Source organism: Amblyomma mixtum, chromosome 2 (assembly GCF_055824585.1).
Source record: "Amblyomma mixtum isolate Tamu chromosome 2, ASM5582458v1, whole genome shotgun sequence".
In the NCBI taxonomy this organism is placed as follows: domain Eukaryota; kingdom Metazoa; phylum Arthropoda; class Arachnida; order Ixodida; family Ixodidae; genus Amblyomma; species Amblyomma mixtum.
This window is the reverse complement of record NC_143013.1, coordinates 300,473,164-300,496,283: the sequence shown is the minus strand read 5'-3', so window position 1 is coordinate 300,496,283 and position 23,120 is coordinate 300,473,164. Positions and strand designations below refer to the sequence as shown.

Sequence of the window (23,120 nt, the reverse complement as noted above, 5' to 3'; positions counted from 1 at the left end):
ATGTTGAAAAAGTGCTTTGATAAATTAATGAAGTTGCAGTTTTGTAAAGTTACTACAAAATTACCCGGTGGGCAGAGTAGCGCGCACGCTTACTCTCGAACCCGTGAGTCGCGAGCGCTCCGGAAAGTTGCGTGCGGCCAGCCGGCGAAGGGTCTGTTTACATTCGATTCAAAGAGTTCGTGTTTCCGAAAAGCGTGAACCTTTCGTGGCAGCTCGTCGCTGGAGCTTCATCTTCGTCAAAATATGTAGTTACTAGCCACCTGGTGCATTGTGCGTGCTGCAAGCCGGCCTCGGCGAACGAAATAAACTGCCAAGGATGAATCTTCCAGACTGTTGAAGGCTGAAAGATGGAGAACTGCTGGGATGGCTCAAATAATTCACACAAAAAATGCAACCTCTCAGTCGAACGCTGGTAAGTTCTGTGCATTTTACGGCATGCCAAAAAGCATTTCTATACCCTTTACGCGGCGAGCGGAGCGTCTGCCTCCGATATGCATGCGCTCTCGCAAGCGACCGTGTACAGAAATGGGCGTTCCGATTCCGTCTTCATTTCGATCGTGCTAGCATCCCAGTTGCCGACTGCTCGTTAGCAAAAACCTGCGCTTTCAGAACCCATGAAAAATAATTAAGAGGCACTCGGTGCGTTGCGTCTTACCGTGTCGTTTTGAGTAGCAAATGAAGTCGATCCGTGCTGATGGCGTTTTCTTGGGCATTGTGAAACATACGCACAATCAAACGTTGGAGAAAAACCGCCACCAAAGGAGGAAATGTTTGCGCACCCAAACGCATCCGCGAATGTTCTTTGCCCTTGTGGTTTTGGCGCAACAGTCGCTTTTTGCGCGTCTAATTGCTCGCGGTAAGCGCAGTGGTGTGTGAGGTGCTGGGAGCTCTATCTTGTCGCGCGCCTGGGTGTGCAGGAATCGATATTCACTCGTGCATGCCGAAAGCGACCCGGTTTGTCGGTCCCGCTCGATTGCTGGCCATCAGGAATGCGCGAAACGCCGCCAAAAGATTTATGGTCGGCACGAACAACAGAATTCCACATCGTGCCAGAACGTGATTCTCGCTTGGCATGCGACCCACATAACGGCCCCGTCGACTTCTCCGATTCGCTGCGCGGTTCCAACTGCGCCGAGTGCCTGGGTATTTGCTGTGTGATGCCATATATTCCTCTACGAAACGTGTGCATGGAGTTAAATATCAACGGATTACTTCGTTCCAATAACCAGCTGTTGCGAAACATCAGGCGAACAAATATTCCCCGTATGTGCTAGGCAGCCGCGAAGTGGTTTCGGTTTCTGTTACTAACGTGGCTTTGCCCTTTGGATTTAATTAGTAATGTTTTCGCTTCTCGTCATTTGTTGTATTTGTTAATGTGTTAATCTAAATGTCTATCTCATTTCCGAAGCAGCGTTTTTCATATCTGGGGACCTGAACGACGGCTCTCGGTTTGCCTTGTGATGTTGATATGCGTGCTAACCTGGTTTCGGTTTTATTACGCCCCACCAAATTAGCGCTTTTCAGCTTGGTTTTGGCGCTGATGACCATTTGTCTTGCCGCAGAAATTATTGGCGTTTTAGCAATTTTTGATATAGTTCTGGGGCAAATTCAGGTATTTGCTTGCAATTTACCTTGCGGCGTAAGCTAAAAAGGGAAGCAATACCACAAGAGTGAACACTGCTAGTCATATTGCATATATCGTCAGAATTAAATTCTGTTTCACCGCATAGATGAATGGTCGCTCGTGGAACATACAGTCTAACGGTTCTATCTGCACATATGTTACACTTTCAGTGTTTTCACCGTACGCTCTAACTGAAAAATTTAGGCGGAATAAGTTTATGGCAATACTTTGATTTGAGCTAGTTGGTTGCAGCATGACATGTTTACGCAAAAGGCGTACTGGCGCTAAAAAACGAAGACAACACACACAACAGGACAGGACTGTCCAGGACTGGCGCCAGTCCTGTCCTGTTGTGTGTGTTGTCTTCGTTTTTTAGCGCCAGTACGCCTTTTGCGTAAACATGTAAGTTTATGGGGCCGGCTCCGTACAGAAAGATCGTTATTGAATATGGTGAATATGATGTTTGGAACGACATGATGTTAAGACGCCGTTAAGTGAACGTTAAGAGACCGGAAGCGGGTAGAGTGAGTTAGGGAACGAAGGCGGGTTAATGACATCCTAGTCGAAATCAAGAGGAAGAAATGAGCTTGGGCAGGGTACGTTATGCGAAGGCAAGATAACCGCTGGTGCTTAAGGGTAACGGAGTGGATTCCAAGGGGAGGAAAGCTTAGCAAGGGGCGGCAGAAAGTTATGTGGGTGGATGAGATCAAGAAGTTTGCGGGGATACGGTGGCTGCAGCTGGCAGGGGACAGGGTTGGAAGAGGCCTTTGTTCTGCAGTGGGCGCAGTCAGGCTGATGATGATGATGATGGGCCATGCATAGCTTTCACTAGGCTTCCACGATAATCCATGATAAGGCGGCAATAAGCGCATCAGACGTGCCAGCAGGCTTTCGCCGTGCTCCGGGTCCAGCAGTATGGCGGTCAGTGTGATGCCAGTGCAAGCCGTCTGTACCTTTTTGCCGCTCTCCAAGGCAAAAACCATCAACGCCACCTTTGTCCGCCACCAGAGTATGCCAGTGATTAGCTGCTCAGCTGGTGCCTGGTTTGCCTACTGCTCAAATCAGCAGGTGATTCCAGAAGGAAGTCGGTCGGGTGTCGCTACAAAAACTGTTTCTGTAAAGCGAGCAGGTAGCTGCTTGACATCACGCAGTTGGTTTTTGGTAGTACGAGCCCAGTTAAACAAGATTAATGGGCCAAAACGCAGTTGAAACTATTTGGAAACCAAATGGAGCCGATCATATCCCAGTTTGTTCTAATTGTGTATTGGTCAGTTCCAGTTTTTTTTTTTTTTTTAACTGGGAGGGTACAGCTGAATGCTGGGTGTAGTACTGAAAAGTATGCTGACGAACTTCTAGAGGAAACTGTTAACAGTGTTGAGCTCGGTCTTAGTTAATGTGCTGGAAACATTTAATGAAACCAGTATAGAAAACATGAAAGATACTTCGTAAAGGCACTCAGCGTAACCAGAACTTTCCAGCTCATCGGTTGTTAGTGGCTGGATTGATGCTTCTATTGTTGGTTGCACATTGATAGAGTTGTAAGTATTATTTATTAACGTAATTTCACAACTTCAGTTCTTGTGTACGATTCCTAATCTGATCTTATTTTGCTGGCCACATATGTTGTCGTTGGGATACAAAGGCTTCCGGCCGCGGCGGTCGAATTTCGATGGAGGCGAAATTCCAGAGGTCCGTGTGCTGCGCGATGTCAGTGCACGTTAAAAAACTCCAAGTGGTCGAGTGGTCGAAATTTCCGGAGACCTTCACTACGGCTTCCCTCATAGCGTGAGTCGCTTTGGGACATTAAACCTCATAAACCATAAACCACAAGCGCTTAACAGTTTCAGTTTATTCTGCAGCTTTATGATGGGAACCTAGTAAGCAGGGCTGTGAAAGGCGTTCTTGAAATTTCAATGTGGCTTTTTTCTGCATTTTGCATATTTATGAATCATGAGCATAACCGACTGCGTACCTGCGCTTATGAAAATCACGCATTCTAGATAGGCGTATGCCAACGGCAACGCTTTACACTAAGGTAGTTCTAGCACAGCCGTACGGCCAGTGCGGTGACGCGTTGCTGTTCATATCGCTTCCGTTTTTGATGTGCATTTTAGTTAGCGTGTATGCCGTACGACGGCGCTAAAGCTGTTTTCTTTTCTTTTGTGCTTGTGTCATGCACGAACCTATTACTGCCGGCTGAAGAGTGCCGTTGTGCACCCGTTGACCCCTACCCTTCGTGACGCTGAACAGATCCTGCCTGGGAGGTTGTGGGTTTCTACGTGGACACAGGCCACCACCCACCGCGGGTTCGAGCTTCGCGCGAGCCAAGGGCCCCGATCAGCCGTCACCACACACACACTGGGACACCGCTGCAGCGCACTCCACCTCCGGTGGGAGGAGAGCGATTCGCCGCAAAGAAATAGGCCTCCAAGTTCACAAAGGAGACGTTTATTCACATCGTCCTCCAGCTGATACACACACACTCAATAGTCACCCCGTCCCGGGGGCGCGCGAGGAGCAAGGCTCCGCTGCGCGCACGAAGCGACTCGAGTAATGCGCACCGCTAGCACGCCGCTGCAGGAGAATGTCCCCGCGGCAGTGCTGTGATCTCTCTCTCGTGTCGACCGTTGGGCCGGTTGCGAGAGAGAGTGGGCATTCAACGCAAGGTACGCCTGTCAGAGGTCGCTGGACCCCGCTGGACAGGCTCGAGCCGCTACAGGTCAGAGGACACGTGCGGGCGAGCTCGAGTAAGCACTGGTCCGAGCGGCAAAAGGCCGGCACGGACAAACAGTAACGTACGCACCTTACGCTGTCTCGGAGGGATCTCTCTCTGGCCCCGCTCGGACGGTCGCGGGATGCGCGGCCGCCAAAACGGGTACCGGATTCCCGCCAAAAGGCGCCAATGGCAAAGGCCCTTGGGGAGCCGGGGCGGAGCTGTGGCTAAATGACAGTGATTAGTCACCCAGCCGCCTCTCCACCGCCTGAGGCGGGAGCAAGGGAAAGAGGAGAAACAACGCGGGCGGCCGGCACAGCCGCGCAAAGGCGACGGCGGAAAGCCAGATTCCCACATCCCCCTCTCCTTAAATGCCCTCCTACCCATCGGCAAAGCACGCGGCCAAAATAAAGAAATCAATACACAAAAAAATAAGCTACACTTCAGTTCCAAAGTAAAGAAATGACTACACAGATACACTTCAGTTCCAAAATAAAGAAATGAATACACAAAAAAAAACTAGCTACACTTCAGTTCCAGCCACAACAACGTAATAAAAAAAAACAACACAAACAAAGGAAAACAAGGCAAACAAACAAACACGGGCATACGCTTCAGTAAATCAAAGCAGCCTGCAGATTATATACATGCAGATTATATACATGGTACACAAGATGTGAATTCAACTGTACAACTATGTGACAGGTGGATGTCAGCCTCAAAGTTCGATGGCGCGGCCCAGTGGGCCTGTCGGCGACTCACCGCTCGCAGACTTCAAGTTGAACGGGTTGGGAGGGCCGACGACTGATGGCGGTCTTCTTTCCGTTGATGTAGGGTGCGTTGATGACGACGGGGCCGCGGCAGAGCACTGACCTCGCGCCCTTGGACACGACATCACGTTCGGCACAAGAGAGTTAGTGCACCCCCTTCACGCCGGCTTAAACGGGCGCAGATGTTCGGCGGCGTCCAGATGTGTAACCTTGTCCACAGCGAGGGGTCCTTCTCATCCTCGCGCTCACGCAGAAGGACACAACGGCACAACTCACAGGCGTCGCCTTGGCTCATGGTTACGCGCGCACACAGCCACAGCCACAAACACGCATACACCGGCATGTGCGCGGACGCTGGTCGGCGACAACGACCCCCCCCATCAGAAGCGTCCAGAGGCGCCGCGGCGAGGGTCAAAGGGTGCACTTTCCGCCCCCCCCCCCCCATCGCCCCCATCGCCCCGCCAACTTCCCCTCCATACGGGCCGCACAAAACTCGCACCGCGACACACGGCTCCTTAACGAGCCAACCACCCACCGCGGGTTCGGAAATGAGAAAAGGCGCGCTGTACAAACGACACCTAATCCAATCTATTCCTTCTAGAAGATAAGAGCAAGCACGAGCGGGCTGAAGTTTGTCTATGTACATCTCGGTACGTTAGAACAAAAACAGATGTACAAGCGGGAAACGAAAGTGGCTAGAAACTGACTCAAACAAAACAAATAAATAAATAGATAAACACACAAGGCTGGAACTAAGCATGCTGCCAAAACAACAACAACAAAAATAACACACCGTGCTTCGCCTGGGTAGGGCCTGACGAGAAAGCTCGCCAGCTAGCTGAGGCTGCGTGCCTTCGGTTGCGGAAGAGTCCGCCGTCCGGCATCAATCACGCCGGTGACCGTCGCCTCAGATTGTACCGGTGCTCCGTACGCTTGCGTTCCGCAGCACCAGTTGTGCCTTTGCGCTTGCCTTTGATACCAATGGGTACCGGCGCAAGCTCGTCAGACCGTGACGCGTAGGCCTTCAGGTCTATGAACCCCTGCTTGCTCCTGGGGAAAGGCCCCATCAAATCGCAGGTGGCCATCTGCCACGGACGCACACTGTCAATCGGTTTCATCATTCCAGGCGGCTTGCCGCCCCGTGACTTCACCGCTTGACAGACATGGCAGGAACGGCAATAGCGGAAAATGTCACGCTTCGTGCCGGGCCACGTCACCGAATGGCTCAGTTTTGCAAAAACTTTGGAGCCACTCAAATGACCGGCCAGTGGTTCGTCATGAGAGAATCTCAACAGTGCGCCTCTCAGACTTTTGGGGATAACCACCTAGAACGGGTCGATGGACTCGTCATCGGTGGCTATGTATTTCAGCACGAGCCCGTCATGGTCCAGCAAATATGAATCCCCGGGGTTCGCCGCGACACACGCTGGCTTCTGCCCCCCTGCGCCCGCTACAATACAAGTAGCGTCACGGCGCTCCGTCTCCCTGAGACCGTCGCTCACCTCGCGACAAAAGGGGTCATTTTGCTGGGCTTTCAGTAGCTCTTACGGCTGAAAACGATTCCAGTCATCCCAGAGGGGAGCATGGTCTCGTCCCCACTCAGGTTTGCAGCCAAAATTTCCGTTCGCGTCGGCACCTCCGAGGCGCTCACGAAGAGCTTTGCCTCTCGTCCGCTTTGCGAAGCGCTGCTCGCCTGGTTAGCGGAATGGGTTAACCCGTTTGCGGGTTCCCCCTCCTTGCCGCCCGGCGGCTCGTCCGCTGTTTCGCCCCCTCCGCCTACAGGCGTCAAGGCGCCGCTGGCGAGTGGGGCACGGGATAGCGCGTCAGCTACCACGTTTGTGCTCCCCTTTCGACACTGCACGGAAAAGTCGTAATGCTGTATCAGGAGAGCCCAGCGCGCCAGCCGACCCGCAGGCTCGCGGAGCCGCATCAGCCAACTGAGCGCACTGCACCCCTGCCTCAGTGGAGGCTTGGGCGGGCTGCACGAACGAGGGAGGCAAGGCTCCTAGTTCGATGAGCGGCGTGGTTTCCACAGGGAACCGGACCAGCGCCTCGCCGTTCCCAGAGCAGAATTGACTGCTCGCGGGGCACGGCTGCTGCTGTTCGAAACTGCCGGTTGCGGCAGCGTGACACGAACTGCTTTCGCACTGGGCGGAAAGCTTGCACAGCTGAGGCATGCGACCAGCGGATGCACCGCAGGGTGCTTCCGATACAGCTCCAATGGGAGCCGCGTGGTCGACATTTTGGGTTGTCTCGCCGTGAACCCCAATGGGGGCCGCGGCCAACCACGGTGTCTAGCTATTCGAAGGAACAGCAGCCAGCGGATAAAACGACGCTACAACTCCGTAGGGAGCCGACATGTAGCTGTCGAGTGCCCCGCTGGGGGTGTTAGACATGGTGCGCAAGCGTGATCGTCAAGGCGACCTGCTCGGCTAATGTGCCATCAAAGGCGTAAGCGCCAGTGACTTAGCACGTTGGGCGCCAGTTGTGGGTTTCTACGTGGACACAGGCCACCACCCACCGCGGGTTCGAGCTTCGCGCGAGCCAAGGGCCCCGATCAGCCGTCACCACACACACACTGGGACACCGCTGCAGCGCACTCCACCTCCGGTGGGAGGAGAGCGATTCGCCGCAAAGAAATAGGCCTCCAAGTTCACAAAGGAGACGTTTATTCACATCGTCCTCCAGCTGATACACACACACTCAATAGTCACCCCGTCCCGGGGGCGCGCGAGGAGCAAGGCTCCGCTGCGCGCACGAAGCGACTCGAGTAATGCGCACCGCTAGCACGCCGCTGCAGGAGAATGTCCCCGCGGCAGTGCTGTGATCTCTCTCTCGTGTCGACCGTTGGGCCGGTTGCGAGAGAGAGTGGGCATTCAACGCAAGGTACGCCTGTCAGAGGTCGCTGGACCCCGCTGGACAGGCTCGAGCCGCTACAGGTCAGAGGACACGTGCGGGCGAGCTCGAGTAAGCACTGGTCCGAGCGGCAAAAGGCCGGCACGGACAAACAGTAACGTACGCACCTTACGCTGTCTCGGAGGGATCTCTCTCTGGCCCCGCTCGGACGGTCGCGGGATGCGCGGCCGCCAAAACGGGTACCGGATTCCCGCCAAAAGGCGCCAATGGCAAAGGCCCTTGGGGAGCCGGGGCGGAGCTGTGGCTAAATGACAGTGATTAGTCACCCAGCCGCCTCTCCACCGCCTGAGGCGGGAGCAAGGGAAAGAGGAGAAACAACGCGGGCGGCCGGCACAGCCGCGCAAAGGCGACGGCGGAAAGCCAGATTCCCACAAGGTTTAGCACAGCGCGGTCCATGATCCGTTTCCGCGGGAAGCAATCTGCGCATGCACAGGTGTCTTCCTGAGGGGCGAACACCTGCCAGGCTAAACTGGGTCCCCGCAGTAGCGGGACTCCGGATCCTGCTGTGTTAATAGCTGTAATTTAATAAATAGGGTGGTGCGAAAAGACGCAGTGAATGGAAATATATATTCGTAGCAGTACCGGCCCTGTACTGTGCGTACAAATAATTTATACTTGACTCCGATGCTAACTACCCCCCCCCCCCTCCCCCCACCCCCCGACGAGTTGGCAGAAAATGATGATGATGATGATGTCCTCAGGCTTAATGGCACATACCCACGGCGGGTGATTGGCCAGGGTGCATAGCGGATACAAACGCACTCATGTACAGGGAATGCAGTATTTTTTAAAATTTTGGGACGCAGAGCTAGAATTTGTACAAAACAAAAAATACGGAGAAGGAAATGTTGTGAATTCACATTCTAACAAAGGAATCTACCAGATGAAATTATATAATCGTGAATATAATCGCACACTGGTTTCAGGGCATATCCCTTGGCGCTTGCCCCGAAGGATAGGATGTTTTGAATTGCTGTCTTCTTCTTTGGTAAATTATTTCCTACGCTTTGAGACTGTCACGAGCTGAAGGTGCGTCCCTGACAATGTGCATAGGCTTTATAATATTTACCGTGACACAGAATCTTGATAGTCTATACGGGTACGAATCCTTGATCCTACTTGGGCCGATGACGTGGGTATGAGCAGCCAGACTTGGGTGTGCGGAAGCAGGAAAGCAGTGAAAGCTTCTTGGTGCATTTGTGAACTAAAAAGAGAACGAGGTGTTGAAAGGTATGAACGAGGAGTACAGCCTCAAACGACATTGTCAGCAAAAAAAAAAAAAAATACTTTACAGTTCACGGCACAGTGCTTGTGTTATGGCAGGCGTTTTTGCTCTTGCGGTACAACTTAAAACTTTCTGTTCTGTTCACTTTGCATTTCTTGCGCGGCACGGAAATGCTCATTTTACGTCACATCCAACGAGCTCAGTAAACACGTGTTTTAGAGGTGGAATGCATCCCTAAATAATAATAATAATAATAATAATAATAATAATAATAATAATAATAATAATAATAATAATAATAATAATAATAATAATAATAATAATAATGTTTTTTGCCACTTTGTAGCTAATACAATAATAATAATAATAATAATAATAATATCTTTTATTCACTTCAATTCGCAAGTACATGCTCCAGCCCGCGTAAGCGTTATCGCTTGTGTGCGTGGCTGGGCAGCCGGAGTGTGAAGTACATGATCAGCAGTGAATAAAACACACACACAAAGAAAGAGCTCGAACAAGACATATACTCAGAAATTGCTTCCGCAATGCAATAAAACATAAAAACACAAAAGAGCTGAAACCAGACAGACTCAGATAGTGCTCCCGCGATGCAAGGCGAATACATGAACAAAAAACATCCAGTACAAGAAAGCATCCACCGTTTTCATGCACGAAATGACAACGCTGAGAACGTGGAAAAAAAAAATGGATTAAAAATTTGTCACTCAGTATTACTATTCAACCACGATCGAAGAAACTTATTAAGTTGTTTTAATCCATTAATGCTCGGGGCTGTTTGTATCTTATTGAAGTAATAAGGAACATAATGAGTGCGGGTTTTTTTTTCATAATTGGTGTAAATCCGTGGTATGACCTATTTTTCCGACTGACGGAGAGGCCGTGCTTTAATGTTGTCGATTTTAAAGGCGCTGTGGAAGAAATTTTTGCGCAGTATTTCAAAAATAAATTACTTGTGTACAGGTAGCATCTCAAAATGTTCCATACTAGCTTTTACAGCTTTATCATGACAGCTAGTTCCGTAGGCGAGATTAGATGCAATTCTGTACAGTATGCAATTCTGTACAGATGCAATTCTGTACAGTATGGTATGTTTAGTTTATATAGTGATGCAGTTCCGTAAATGGTTATTCCATATCGCAATATGGATTCTCCTAAACCTTTATAAACCATTTTTCTAACCGACACATCGCAAATAGATCTCAGGGCATACATATAAACACACACCAAGCGCAAACGTTTGGCTAGCTCCTGAATATGAATGTTCCAGGACAGAGTTTCGTCAAATGTCATGCCAAGATACTTGAAACTCGATTTAAGTTCCAACGGCGTGCATGAACAGCTTGTACAATTCTTATCATGAAGATATATATTAGAGCATGTACGAAGTTGTTTGTATGGACTATGAAAACAAAGAAGGCAGGTTTTTGAGATATTAGTATAAATCTGATTAGCGTTGAGCCATTCTATCAAAAAATGAACATCCTGTTGCATCCTGCCGCATGCTTCCTCATAAGTTTCACTTGGTACCACCAGAGCAGTGTCATCTGCATATAAAAAAAATCTGACAGCTTAACGGAAGATTGGTCATGTCATTGACGTAAATATTGAATAATAGGGGTCCTAACACAGAGCCCTGAGGAACACCAGTGTGAACATGTAACATTGTACTATACGATTCGCCTATTCGAACACATTGTTCTCGATCAGCAAAATAGCTCTTAAAAAACGACATGTAAGGACCTCTGAAACCAAAATGGTCGAGTTTAGCTAATAGTAAATTGTGATTAATAGTATCAAACGCTTTTTGTAAATCAATAAAAAGTGTAAGGACAATGTTATTTTTATCTATTTCTTTACATATTAAATCATGAAAATCTTCCAGTAGGCTTAAGGTACTTTTACCTTTGCGGAAACCATACTGGGCGGCATTTAATAGATGGTACTTATCACAATGGGGAACAAATTACCGTAATTTTCCCAAGCAGTCTCCGGTGCCCCTGAAGGCAGCGGGAGGTTTTAGCAGTTTGCTATTAACACTATAAATGCGCCGTGTCTACAACTGGCACCAAACTGCACATCTATGTCGGATACAACTTCAGAACGCAGCAACAAATGCCCCTGCAGCCACTGGCTTCGATCGATTGTCATGACGTCACGGTTGATCCCCTCGTAGCCGCTAGTGCGGCATCCAGGTCGCTGACAGGTGCAGTGTGTTTGACCGCGACGTCATGAGAATCGGTCCACGCTATTGGCTGGAGGGCTTCATATGGGAAAGGCATCTGCCGCTGCGTTCTTCAGTTTTATCCGACTATAGTGTGGTCAGTGTCTGTTACTGGCACGACTCATATTGCCGCTATTCGGCGCCTGATAAACACCGTGTTCATGGGTTATCGCACTCCCCCCTTTTGTAGCGCGAGCTACACTACGCCAGCTCTTCGAACCTTCAGAGTGGCACCCATTGAGCTCCGTGGCGGCGCCGTTGGTCACGTGGTGGGGAGCAGCTGCTGCTGCCGGTGAAACCGAGCCGCAACAGCTGTACGCATGCGCCGTGTCGAGTGGGGGAGGGAGTGGGGGAGAGGTGTCGCAGCTGTATAAGTAGGCGGCTCGGCGGAGCTCTCGCGTCACTCCAGGTTTAACCAGAGCTACACCACAGCCAATTTTTTTTCCTTCTTCTGATATATGCTTTATTCACTGCGCGTCCCTCATAGCCTAAGTCGCTTTGGGACGTTAAACCCCAATAAACCAATCAAAGCTATTCACTGCGAGAAAGCGGTTCTTCATTTCCGATAGCGCCAGTATTTTCTCCAAGGGGGAAGCTTGTGAGGGCCAGCATGGACTTTGTGTCAGAGGGGGGGGGGGGGGGGGGGGGGGATTTAAATTCTGTTTCTTGGAGGCACAAGTCGCAAAGACCCGAGAGAGAGACGATCTATTGGGGAACACAAATTTTCCAGTCATTGCCTCAACTTACTTTTTTATTTCCTGAGCTCTAGCACCCCCAACATCGTCACTGAGGCTTCATGTGCTTTTGCGCACTAGCCACGGTGAAGACATGGCTCAAGCCTGGACGAACGCGCTGTGCTAACTAGAGCACTGCACGGGCCTCAATCTGAGGCCCGAGCCCGGCCCGGGCCCGGCCCAGGCCCGCGGCTTCAAGCCCGGGCCCGGCCCAGGCCCGCTAAATTACCGCTCTAGCGAGCCCGGCCCGGCCCGTGAATCCTCGAGGGAAGCCCAGCCCGGGCCCGGCCCGTTTCACAGTTACACTTGAGATATACTGCTCACTCTGAGCAAGTAGACTGCTACTAGACCGATAAGAAACTGGCCGACAAATGTTCTGAAAACAGTTTGGCATGCAGAAAGTTGGTTCTTTTTAACCCATAAGGAAGTGATTAAGAGTAGTGCTCGCCATGCCCGTCTTTTGGACAGTGATCTCCTGTACGTGCGCAAAGATAAACTAGGAAGTTCCTAGAGCCAAATAAAAAGGGCTGCATACGCGCGTAACAGACTACTTTGCATTCCCCCATGATTTTAATAAGTTATATTTTGCCGCCCGGAAGTATAACATTAAAGCTGCCTAGCAAGCAGTGGGATGACAATTTTAGTGAACGCGATCTCACAGGTTGAACTCATAGCCGAACTGGTCGCCTTTCAGCAAAAACAAAATGCTAAAAGCCTTGAGCATTTCGCGGTGTGTGTTCTGAAGACTATAAGCGTCGTAAACTAATATGTTCTTCCCGAATGCATTTCTAATAGTGTATAGGTATGTTTTGGGATGACGAATGATCAATGGCCAATTAAGACCGGTTGAATTTTACTCTTACTGGTGGAGCAGAAGATAACGCGCGAACCACGTGATAACTTACAGGGCAAAACACTTGTCATGACAACCAGGCTGAAGAAGCGAGGAGGAATAGATGTGGTTATGAGATGAGATTTACAAACTGTCGCGAGCTTTTGTGGCTATTTCATTTACGAGACGTTCCGGTCAGCTGATCAAAATGAAAACCAAATGCGCTTTACTATGAGAATTTTCTCACACGAGAAAAATATAGCTATCACATAAACGCTATGTTTTTGGGGCTTAAGGGCCCAAGGGGAGTCAGGCTGTGAGAGAAACCGAAGAAGAGGGCTCCGGATCATTTCGGCCACCTGGGTTTCTTCAACGAGTAGTGATACTGCAAAGTGCATGGTGTCATGCTTGCCGCCTAAACAGAAATGCGGCCGCCGAGGCTAGGAGCAAACCCTGGTTCCCCGGCTCAGTAATCAAGCGCCTTGACCACTAAGCCACCGCGGCGTGGAAATAAGGAAATAAATAAGTCAAGTAGTAAAGCTTAGTTTTTTTTTTTTTTTCTCAGTGCGTACTATAGCCCATAGCTCATCCGTGTCGCTGCTCCAATGCCGCAGTTGTGTACTCTGCAATAGTTGTGTACTCTGCAATAGTCGGACACCAGCCGTTTCTGTACGGAGCCAAGCCCGACTCGGGTCCGCCGCTTTAAGCCCGAGCCCGGCCCGGGCCCGCAACTTCAGGCCCGGCCCAGGCCCGGCAAAACAAATCATGTCCCGGCCCGGCCCGCGGGCCGGGCCGGGCCCGGGCTTTCGGGCCGGCCCGAGCCCGTGCAGTGCACTAGTGCTAACACATGACTATAGTATAGTGTACAACGCCATACTCGCAAAAAAAAAAGAGAGTAAACGCATAGTTGTTCGAATTTCTCGCGCATAGCCCCCTCAATGAACAGTCGTCATCGCGTTTAGTCAGCGTCCCGGCAGTTACACTAGCGCCTCTTATTTTGATGGATGGGGAGTGCGAGTTACAAGAGCACGACAAGTTAGAGGGGAGACTTGATCGGCTGAATGCCCGGCTGCATGCCCGGCTGCACTCGTGTCAGCAGGGTCTATGCGACGAAAAGCTCAAAGAACTGACGTCATGAGCAATAACTCTCGCATAGTTAGTATTCGTATGCGTTATGTTCGACCAAGCGGGTTTGCTGGTTATAGCCCTGCCGTAATGAGTCGAGCTGATGGTTGGCAATAATCGGAGTATATATCCATCTTATTCTGGCTTTGCCGCCGTCTTAAAAAGGGAGAGACTAAAAAATAGGAAAGCATGGAACAGGGTAGAATAAATTTTCTTTCTTTGTCCCTTTCTTGACCAGTTTCGTTTTTGTTAGCACTGAGGGTCGATGTCCGGGCGAGACGTGCTTCGCTGTACGCAATGTCGGAGCGCTTTTTTCTTTTTTGTTGCCTTTTATGTGCTGCCTCGTTCGGCGATACTTAGCGTCCTCTGTCTCGTCGGCCTGAGCGACTGCCTGCTGGCTTCGCCTTCACGAGACGGACTCCATTACGCCACTCGGAGCTGTGAGATGGAGAAAGCTCGGTCGTGGCCGGCATTGCGCAGTGATGAATGCACCCATGTCCCTGCATATTCCGTTCATATCTAGTCCCATCCAGTGACTCGGACTACTCCCCGATGCATATGCGCGTTCTTGCTGCGCGCGTCAGCTGCAATGTATATATGCGGTAGGTCCCGTCTCTGATTGCCTCGTCTCAATCTCCACTAAGGGCAGAGCGCGAGCTCGAGAATGTGTGTGCATTCGTACGAACCTCGAGATCTGCCAGCGGCGCGCAATATGCGGAGTGACGGGACTTTCTTCGTTTTATGACGACTCCCTGATTGTGGCACTCAGTGCACATGCGAAAGCGGCGACATCATCGTCAGTTGCTAGTATATATGCGTTTGCTGCAAGTCGCGTGCAATAGCTCAGTCGCCCATTCTTCTTCCCCCCCCCTCCCCCCCCACACACACACACCTTTTTTTTTTTTTACATCTACCCTCCCGTCCTGCCTCCTTCCATCGCCGCATGCTGGGAAGCTTACATGAGGGTGGGTGGCCTATAATGTACACGTACGTCTATTGCGCCTGATGGCGTATGGCCTGTACTGAAGTTGCGACATGTTTACGCGGATAACCCCGAGCGCACGTGGTGGCTCTAGTGGAAGAGAAGAAGAGAGAGAGGAAGGGGTGATATCTGTAGAGCCAGCGACGAGAGGCAAGAGGGTGGTCTGCTGGATGTCTGCATAATGATACGGATGCCGCGGCTGCAGTGGCTCTGATGCCTCTGTGCTGTGCGTCCAAAGTACATAGTCGTCCGTATTATGCACACGGGAAAGGGGGGGGGGGGGGGATGCTGGGCTCGCGCGCTGCCTGTTGCCATGCCCGTGGCCACCGTACGTATACGGCTCGCGTGCTCCGGGCAAATTGCGCTCGTAACTTTGCTCGTCCCGAGCTCTGAGATCGGGATTTGTGTTGCTCTTGCGGCGGCGGCGGCGTGCGCGCCCTGTTGCGCTTTGCCCATTTGCTCGGTGATGAATGGCGACGGGTGCCTGCTGCGGCGGCGCCGTCGCCTTCGTGCGGCCAACACCTTGCCAGGTGAGTAATCGCCACGGCTGTGCGCTGCCGGCGTTGATGCTGCTGGGGCGCCATAACAATTGGGCTTGTGTGTGCTGGTTGGCGGGTGCTCGACGTCGTGGTGGTGTTGCCATTGAGAGCGCGGCGATGATGAACGACTTCGGATGGGGGATACCCGCACTGGACAGAGAGAGTACGCGTGCTTCCGGAATCGCGTCAAGGTGCTGCCGCTGCTGCCCGGTGCGCGGTTCTAAATGAGGCTGATGCTGTCAGGACGCTTTCTTCTCGCACTTGCGCGTTCTTCGAGTGCTCCGATGTGAAAAGAAGTTGAGTTTCTGTGTGCGCGGATTCAGCGGCAAAAATGCCCCGCTTGAGGGAGCCGTTGTGCGAAGGTTATAGTCGATGCCAAAATTTTGCGAGGTGCGGGTGCGCAAAAGAAAAAATAAATAAAACGGGCGAAAATGCACGATCTTTTACGCTCGCTGGACAAGGAAGAGGCAAAGCAGCGCAAAGAACACGGACGACTGGGGAAGGACGGACACATGGGTCAGTGTTCTCTGCGCTGCTTTGCCTCTTCCTAATAAACCAACTAGCCCGAATTGTCACCCTTGATCAGTTCGATACAGAAGTCGCAGAACTCGGTGAGAGTTGACCTGAGGTGCGCAACTGCGTTCGAAATGGACGTGTTGGTATAAGACAAGTTTTGGCGACTGCGAGCAAAAAAAAAAAAAAAATGAAAGCATGTCTTGGACGCAAGACGTAGACGTTTGGTTCTGGTTTACGAGCTGAGTTTATTTCATGCGTTGTCTTTTTTTTGTTTTCGAAGTATATGGCACCAGTAAGTATGCGACTCCCTGTCGCGAGCTAGTCTCCAACTTTACTGCATATGTAAACTATATGCTACGAGAAATCGTATGACACCGCCCGGGACGCTGTAGTACGACAAACAGTTGCATCGCACTTCTGGTACGAATGTAGTCGGGGAAAACTGGCGCCACATTGAGGTTGGCCAGTGGCGAGTGTATATCGACGAACGATATGTATAGGACTGTCTAAAGTGGCGATGCTCGGCTTGCTGTGTGCGTCATACGGCCTCTGGATGGCGTCACCCTATTTTTCTTGGCATGGATGGGATATTTTCTGTACCATCTGCGAGCACACGCAACCACACACTCCGCCCGGCTTCTCTCGTAATGGGACTATAGTAATGTTTTCGCATTAAATTGAGGCGAATGGCGGAAGCGTAGGCAATCATGAGCGCTCGTGCTTGTCCGTGTGTAATGAGCCACACAAAATGGCCGAGAATGAAGCTTCTTTGGCCTCTGTTCTTTTGACAGTGCATCATTGCACACGTGTTTGGGATAACCCAGAAATGAAGTAACGCTGTCCTTTTGGGGAAGTGTCGAAGCATCGACAGCTGCTCTCACTCGTTGGTCATGGCGTGCCACTGAGTCAAACAGCTTGTAAGCGTTTTGTTCGATATAGAAGTGACAACGACGTACCGTTCACGTACACTGGAAGTGCGTATCTCGCATGCATTATATATACGTCAGGTCTGAGCTGTATAGTTTCGTTTTGTCCGATCACTGCGTTTTAGTGCACACTGTTGTTGTAGCTCGGCTGGAAGTGGAGTGCTGCATCAAACTGCGCACCGTCTTTGTCGAAAGTAACCAGACTGCATAGTTTGCTGTTCGGTCGTATCTTATGCCACCTCAGAAAGGAAAGGAGAGGTTTTGTCCCCATCTTCCAAAGTCGTTCGATTTTTAGGGAAGCCGTAAGGGCTCGGCTGTGCGAGTAAGAAGCAAATCATGCAGCGTCCACATATCACGATGAGCAACGCGTAAGCTTAAGCTGGAGAGACGACTGTCAAGTTCGCCGCTCTTGCTCTTTTTGAGATGTCGCGTCTAGCGAGTCATGTGAAATCATGTCGAGAACTCTAGAACGCGACGCTTCCGTCGAGCGCATGTCGCGCATGCTTTCTTTTCTTCTTGACGGATTGTGGCATATATAGGGCCATTTTATCAGCAATCGGTAGACGCAGTCGTTTTCAAGAGTGGGCATGGACCGTAAGTGCAAGATCTTTCTTTACATTCTTTATATTTTTTTTATCCTACACTGTGCTATAACCTAACACATTCGAACATATCAAACGAGTTTTCACGTAACTAGCTGCATGTAGACGTGGCATAGTAACGCGCAGTGCGGTGGTAAACATTCCGTCTCAGCCGCCGTAAATGGCTGCGCTAGAAACTGAAATTCATTTCGCACTCGCCTTGGTATGACTACAATTGCCCCTTGAGATCCCCCCACCTTCAGTGCAAAAGACGCATCGTGTTACCGAGCGCTTCAGCGCTGCAGTGATCGGGCATGGTGCCTACAGGGCGATGGATTCTACTCCGAAGATATAAAACTCTCCGAATTTCACTACTAAAAATTAATGTTCCTGCACCTTTCTGAGTCTCAAGTGCAGTTGCTGTGTACCAGTCGAAAGTCGGCCAGAACTGCCGAAAAAGAACAGAAATTTGTGAGGAAAGGAGCGGCGCAGCAACTGTCTCACTTTCGGGTGGGGATGGGATGAAGGCAAGAGTGAAAGTAGGAAGAGATAGAAGAGGAGTCCCCTTGGAGGCCGCGGTCTGCGGATTAATTTAGACCACCTTGCGCTACTTAACGTGCACAATCGTTGCCAGAAAATCGCCGCGACGGGAGTCGTAGTTCCGCAAAATCACGAAGTTGCTGCGGCAGTCGATGAGCCAAAGCAGGGCGGGCACAGCACCGCTAGTGTACCTCTACTTCCTTCACTGTCGTTAACTTAACCGGCTCCAAACATTGGTGACGTTTAATCCCGTTAACCACGCGCCATCAGCGTGCGGGTGTGTATACATACATTCATTCTGCGGGGCACGATGTGATATGGCGCCCTAATTACCCTACGTATAATGAGCACGGCCGTGCAACGCTAATGCGACGACCGCGCAGGAATAAGGGGAAACCCAGGGCGTGCCTAGCTCGTCGCACGCTTTGGCCCGCATGCATGCGCGGTATACGCTCTCTCTGTGTCCAAGCGTTTTCCCCATCCGTCCCGCTCCTCCCCCTTTTCCACCGACAGTGTGTCTCGATAGTTCAGGGGTCAGTGTACAGCTTCTGCGGGACAGTTATTCGATGCGGGGCAGCGGTTCTTGCTTTGCCGTTACAAGTACGTGCACACGCGTTTAAGCGGGGCGAGTGCGTGGAGGCTGTCGTTGCCTCGAGAGGGAAAAGGAGTAGGGAGGGAGGGAAGAGGAGGACACGTTTGGGTCAGGAAGAAAGGTCACGAGCAGGGCTCGATGTTCCCCGGGAAGGACACGTGGGCGTGGTCGCGCAGCAGAAAAAGGGGGAGTGATGTGAGGCGATGATGTATCGATTGAACGCGCGGGCATGGTTCGTGGCTGGTGTCTGTGCCTGTGCCTTGCACCGAAATTGCGTGGCTGTGATAAGCGTCTGACCCCCTGTCGTCAGAATGGGAGATGTGGGCCACCGTGCGCTTGGGTTGCGTGCAGTGCGCGAATGTAGCGGTATTTGCTGGGGGTGTATATAACTATACGGGCGCTAACGGTTGACCGCGGCGCTGCTGTAAGGTTAATTTTACTAATGCTGTAGCAGCACAATTTCCTCCCGCTGCGCTTTGCGGGTGCTTGTGTGTATTTTGCGAGCGCGTTTAGGGTTGACTGTTCCCGGTGCATTCTTCTTTGTCTTCTTTTTTTTTTATTTCTCTACGCATGTGCCGACGTGCCCTCGTTGATGCTGATTTAGCTCATGAAAAGTTTGTTCACCACTGCGTTATTCAACCTCCCGGGAACTGCGGCCGCTTAATTGTATACGCTCGCATACCTATTTTTCGTTTGTTTTTAGCGAAAAAATATAGTCTCCGGAATAAAAAAAGATTCACCGGCACCGGGCGAGTTGGTTTCTCGTTTACCAGAATCTGAAAACAAGATTGCATGTGCTCAAGATGTTGGCACAATGCGCTCCTGGGTATCTGTGCACGGAAACGTTTGTTTCGCTGGATAAATGCGTGCACTAGCTGCACTTCATAGACACCGCGGCGGGTATACGTGATGTGGGAAGGACCGGATGTATGCGCCATTTTTGTTTCATAAGTCTCCATTCCATTCCGTGGCATTCACTTCTTTTGCGCATTGTTTTTTTTTCTTTCCTCACTGAGTCCAGCTCGCCATCTTGATTGACAATTAAGAAAAGCGAGATTGACAAATTAATTGACAGTTAATTAGTTCGCTGGTAGCGCGCAGTGTACTCGCGGTGCGGGATGTTCGAAATTATTAAAAGCTCCACTCTCGAAGTGCAGTCTACAGCGACAAAGCGTACTGAGAGGCTTAACAGCGAGTACAGATAGTCGTGTATACAGGAAGTCTGGAAATAGGCTTCTTGAGTTAGAAGAGCGCTTTTTTTCGTCGCAGCATTGTCAGCGGTGTCGTACATCAGAGCACAGCTAAGTCGTGCTGGCTAGCAAGCTTATCAACTAATATTGAATAGTTTACTTTTTAACTATTACCGTTAGGCTCCTTAATTATTGAGAGGTCCCACCGTACTTAATATCGATTTCGGATGTTAGAAGTTTGAAAACGAGGTTACCCTCGGCTCTGTGGCCCAACAAATTTTGGCTATTTCGACGAGTTACGTGCACTGGAAAGGTTGCTTTGCCTGCAGGCTTCTCGAAAGCGCCTGCATTTTAGTGCGATGTAGACAGTGACACAGCGCCGAGGGTAACCGCGTATTATAAATTCTAAAACTGATATTGATATTACTTGCGGTGGGCTACAGGCCTGTCACTAATAAAGGAGCCTAGCGGTAATAGTTGGAAAGTTAACTGTTCAATATTAGTTAACCTGCCTGCTAGTTAGCACGTCTCAGCTGCATTCTGATGTACTACACCGCTGGCAGTGCTATTCCCCCAAAAGCGCTCTTCTAACTCAAAAAGCCTACTTTTAAAAATTGTTTAAAGTGTTAGGTGAAACACCCTGTATATAAAGGCGGTATGCGCATGGACCTGTCATGCATACCTAACTGCCTCGCTCGTTGAAAACTGCCGCAGGGCTTGTGTGAGCCGTTTGCTTCTCCCCCTCTCTCTCTCGTTTCTTTTTCGCACAGTAGGATCCCATCGATTCCGCCTGTGCGCAGTATACCGGCCGCATGTTTTCATCCCTCGCGTCGAGCAATCTGTTTCCACTGCCATCTGTAGCGCGTTTCGAAGCGAAACAAACACGTCGGGTCGAGCTGAGGGAAGCGAGCAAACAGGCATGGATCAGAAGAGGTGGGCGCATCCACCCAGACGGGAAGTGATGGGCGAGCAAGCTCTTTCGACGAGGTTATTCCGCTGCGAGCAATCACGGGCGCCCGCTTCTCTCAATCCCCCCTCCGCGCGATTCGGGGGTGCACTTCATATATCGGGCCCTGTTTGTTTACCACCTGCGCCCCTACTCGAGCCTCCCCACCGCGTATGCTGCACCCGTGTTTGGGCAGTGTGCGTGCATGTGTGCACCTGGAGTGCGCGTGATGCACTGCGAGGCAGTGGATCTCGGCCTTACACGGAACTAGGGGAGATAGAACGAAGAGTGGAAGGGAAGTGCGCGCGTGTTCTCCGAGTGATCCGGCGACCTTTGGCGCGGCTCCCGGGCGGAGTAATTATCCTTTATGTTCTCCTTTGGCGAGTGCGGCACACGCGACGGGCTGTACGTCGCCGTTACTCTCCTGTGCTCACGCTGCGAGGAGGAGGAGGAGGAAGGGATGGGAGAGGAGGCGTTGACGTCACGCAGAAATAATGCATGGCTGGCGGCCTTATACTCTCCTTGTTCTGCGCTTGTGTGTATACACACCGGGCGCGCTGGGACGGCGCGGTCGATCCGCTAACTGTGTCACACAAGGCGGATGTCCCTCTCGTGTGTGTGCAGGTGTGCAGGTGTGTGCGCTATGCGCAGTGCGCACCTGGAGCCACGGGCAGTGTGTACATACATAATGCGCGCACACAAAGCGTGGACAGACTGCACGAATCGTGCGTGAGACTAATGGGTCCGTGTCTCTCTCTGTCCCCGCTTTGGTTTCGACAACGTTGGAAGGCTCGTGTGTTTGAGTTTGGGAGTTACTTGCGCAAGAGACATATTTTGTCGTCCTGTGCTCTGTCAAGGTTGCAAGCTTTTTTCTTTTTTTACTTGTCGGGGAGCTGATGGTTTTTGAGAGCTATGCACTGTATATCTTCGCCCTCCCCCGCTATAGTAAGGGGGGGGGGGGGGGGGGGGGGGCTTTTATTTGACAGGCTAAAACGCGCTGTGGCCTAGCCATTTACTCACACTGCCAGTGCTCGTGGCGCATCATAGAACGCGGAGGAATAGCGGCGTCTTGGCCGCCGATTACGCCTGAGCTCACTCCCGTCGCAGTTTTAATCACGGCTGTCGCATTCCTTCAGTACTCTCGTTTCATCTACGATGTGGTAGACCGTATTAGCCGCGTACATAGAATGACCGTCGTCCGCGGTGATGAAATAGCGCTCGGGAATGCCGCAATCCCGAAGCCTTCCCGTTTCTCAGTAGGCTGGACACGATCCATCTCGAGAGAATGTGCCGCTTGAGGCTTAAGTATACTCCTACTCGACCCACTCCCTGAGTGCTACTTTCGGAAGCCACTCGGCTCCTCCTTCGGCGCAGGTAATCGTTATTCTGACGACCTTGTTCGTTCACAGGGGGCGGCTGAGGAATCGCAATGGCAGTGTTCCCCGCACTTCTATATCGACGCCGCTAAGGAGCATGGCTGGAGCTCGACGCGATGTTGAAGAAGGCGATGGTCGCTCGCTCGCCACGAGCAGCGTAAAGGAACGGAGGGTTGCCCACACTTGAGGGGCTTTAGCCCGCACCAGAGTCCCCAGATAGAAATATCGAAGCAGCTCGTCCGTGATGTCCGTCACGATAACGTTGTTTGCCGCTCGGTGCGCGCGAGGTCGGTCATTTCGGATGCGCAGGGAAGGCAGCCCGCGGGAATTCGCACGTGACGATAGTTTTATGGTTTGGTTTATGGGGGTTTATAGTCCCAAAGCAACTCAGGCTATGAGAGATGCCGTAGTGAAGGGCTCCGGAAATTTCGACCACCTGGGGCTCTTTACGTGCACTGACATCGCACAGTATTTTCCAGTCCGGACTCCGGTGGGCCTATACCGAACGGACATATGGAAGCGTACAGTCAGAATCACTATGAAGGTGATCACTTTAAGCTCAACCTACTCGAATAAAAGGCTACACTGCGGTTAACACTTGCGAAAAGGTCGAATGAAAGAAAAAAAAATACACAAGGCACTTAAGACTACTTAAGTGCTGTGAATGCGAAAGCATTTGTATCTTTAGTGGGCTACTAGTTAACTATGTTTTTTTCTAGTTAGTACCAGGTAGAAACCAGTACCGTTG

At 51.0% G+C, this 23,120-nt stretch overlaps 1 protein-coding gene across 8 annotated transcripts in view; it reads left to right on the top strand.

Moving 5' to 3' along the window:
* The first annotated feature begins 85 nt into the window (after window positions 1-85).
* Window positions 86-23,120, top strand: part of Camta (Calmodulin-binding transcription activator) — a 469,187-nt gene continuing 446,152 nt past the window's right edge. For 3 of the 8 annotated variants that reach the window (XM_089574637.1, XM_089574635.1, XM_089574636.1), the window contains exon 1: window positions 15,502-15,696. In XM_089574637.1, the coding sequence (XP_089430763.1) occupies window positions 15,633-15,696 (64 nt within the window). In that variant the 5' untranslated portion in view covers window positions 15,502-15,632. Of the gene's footprint in view, window positions 413-15,501; window positions 15,697-23,120 lie in introns of those variants that run through there. The other 5 variants (XM_089574639.1, XM_089574634.1, XM_089574640.1 and 2 more) reach the window with 3 other exon arrangements.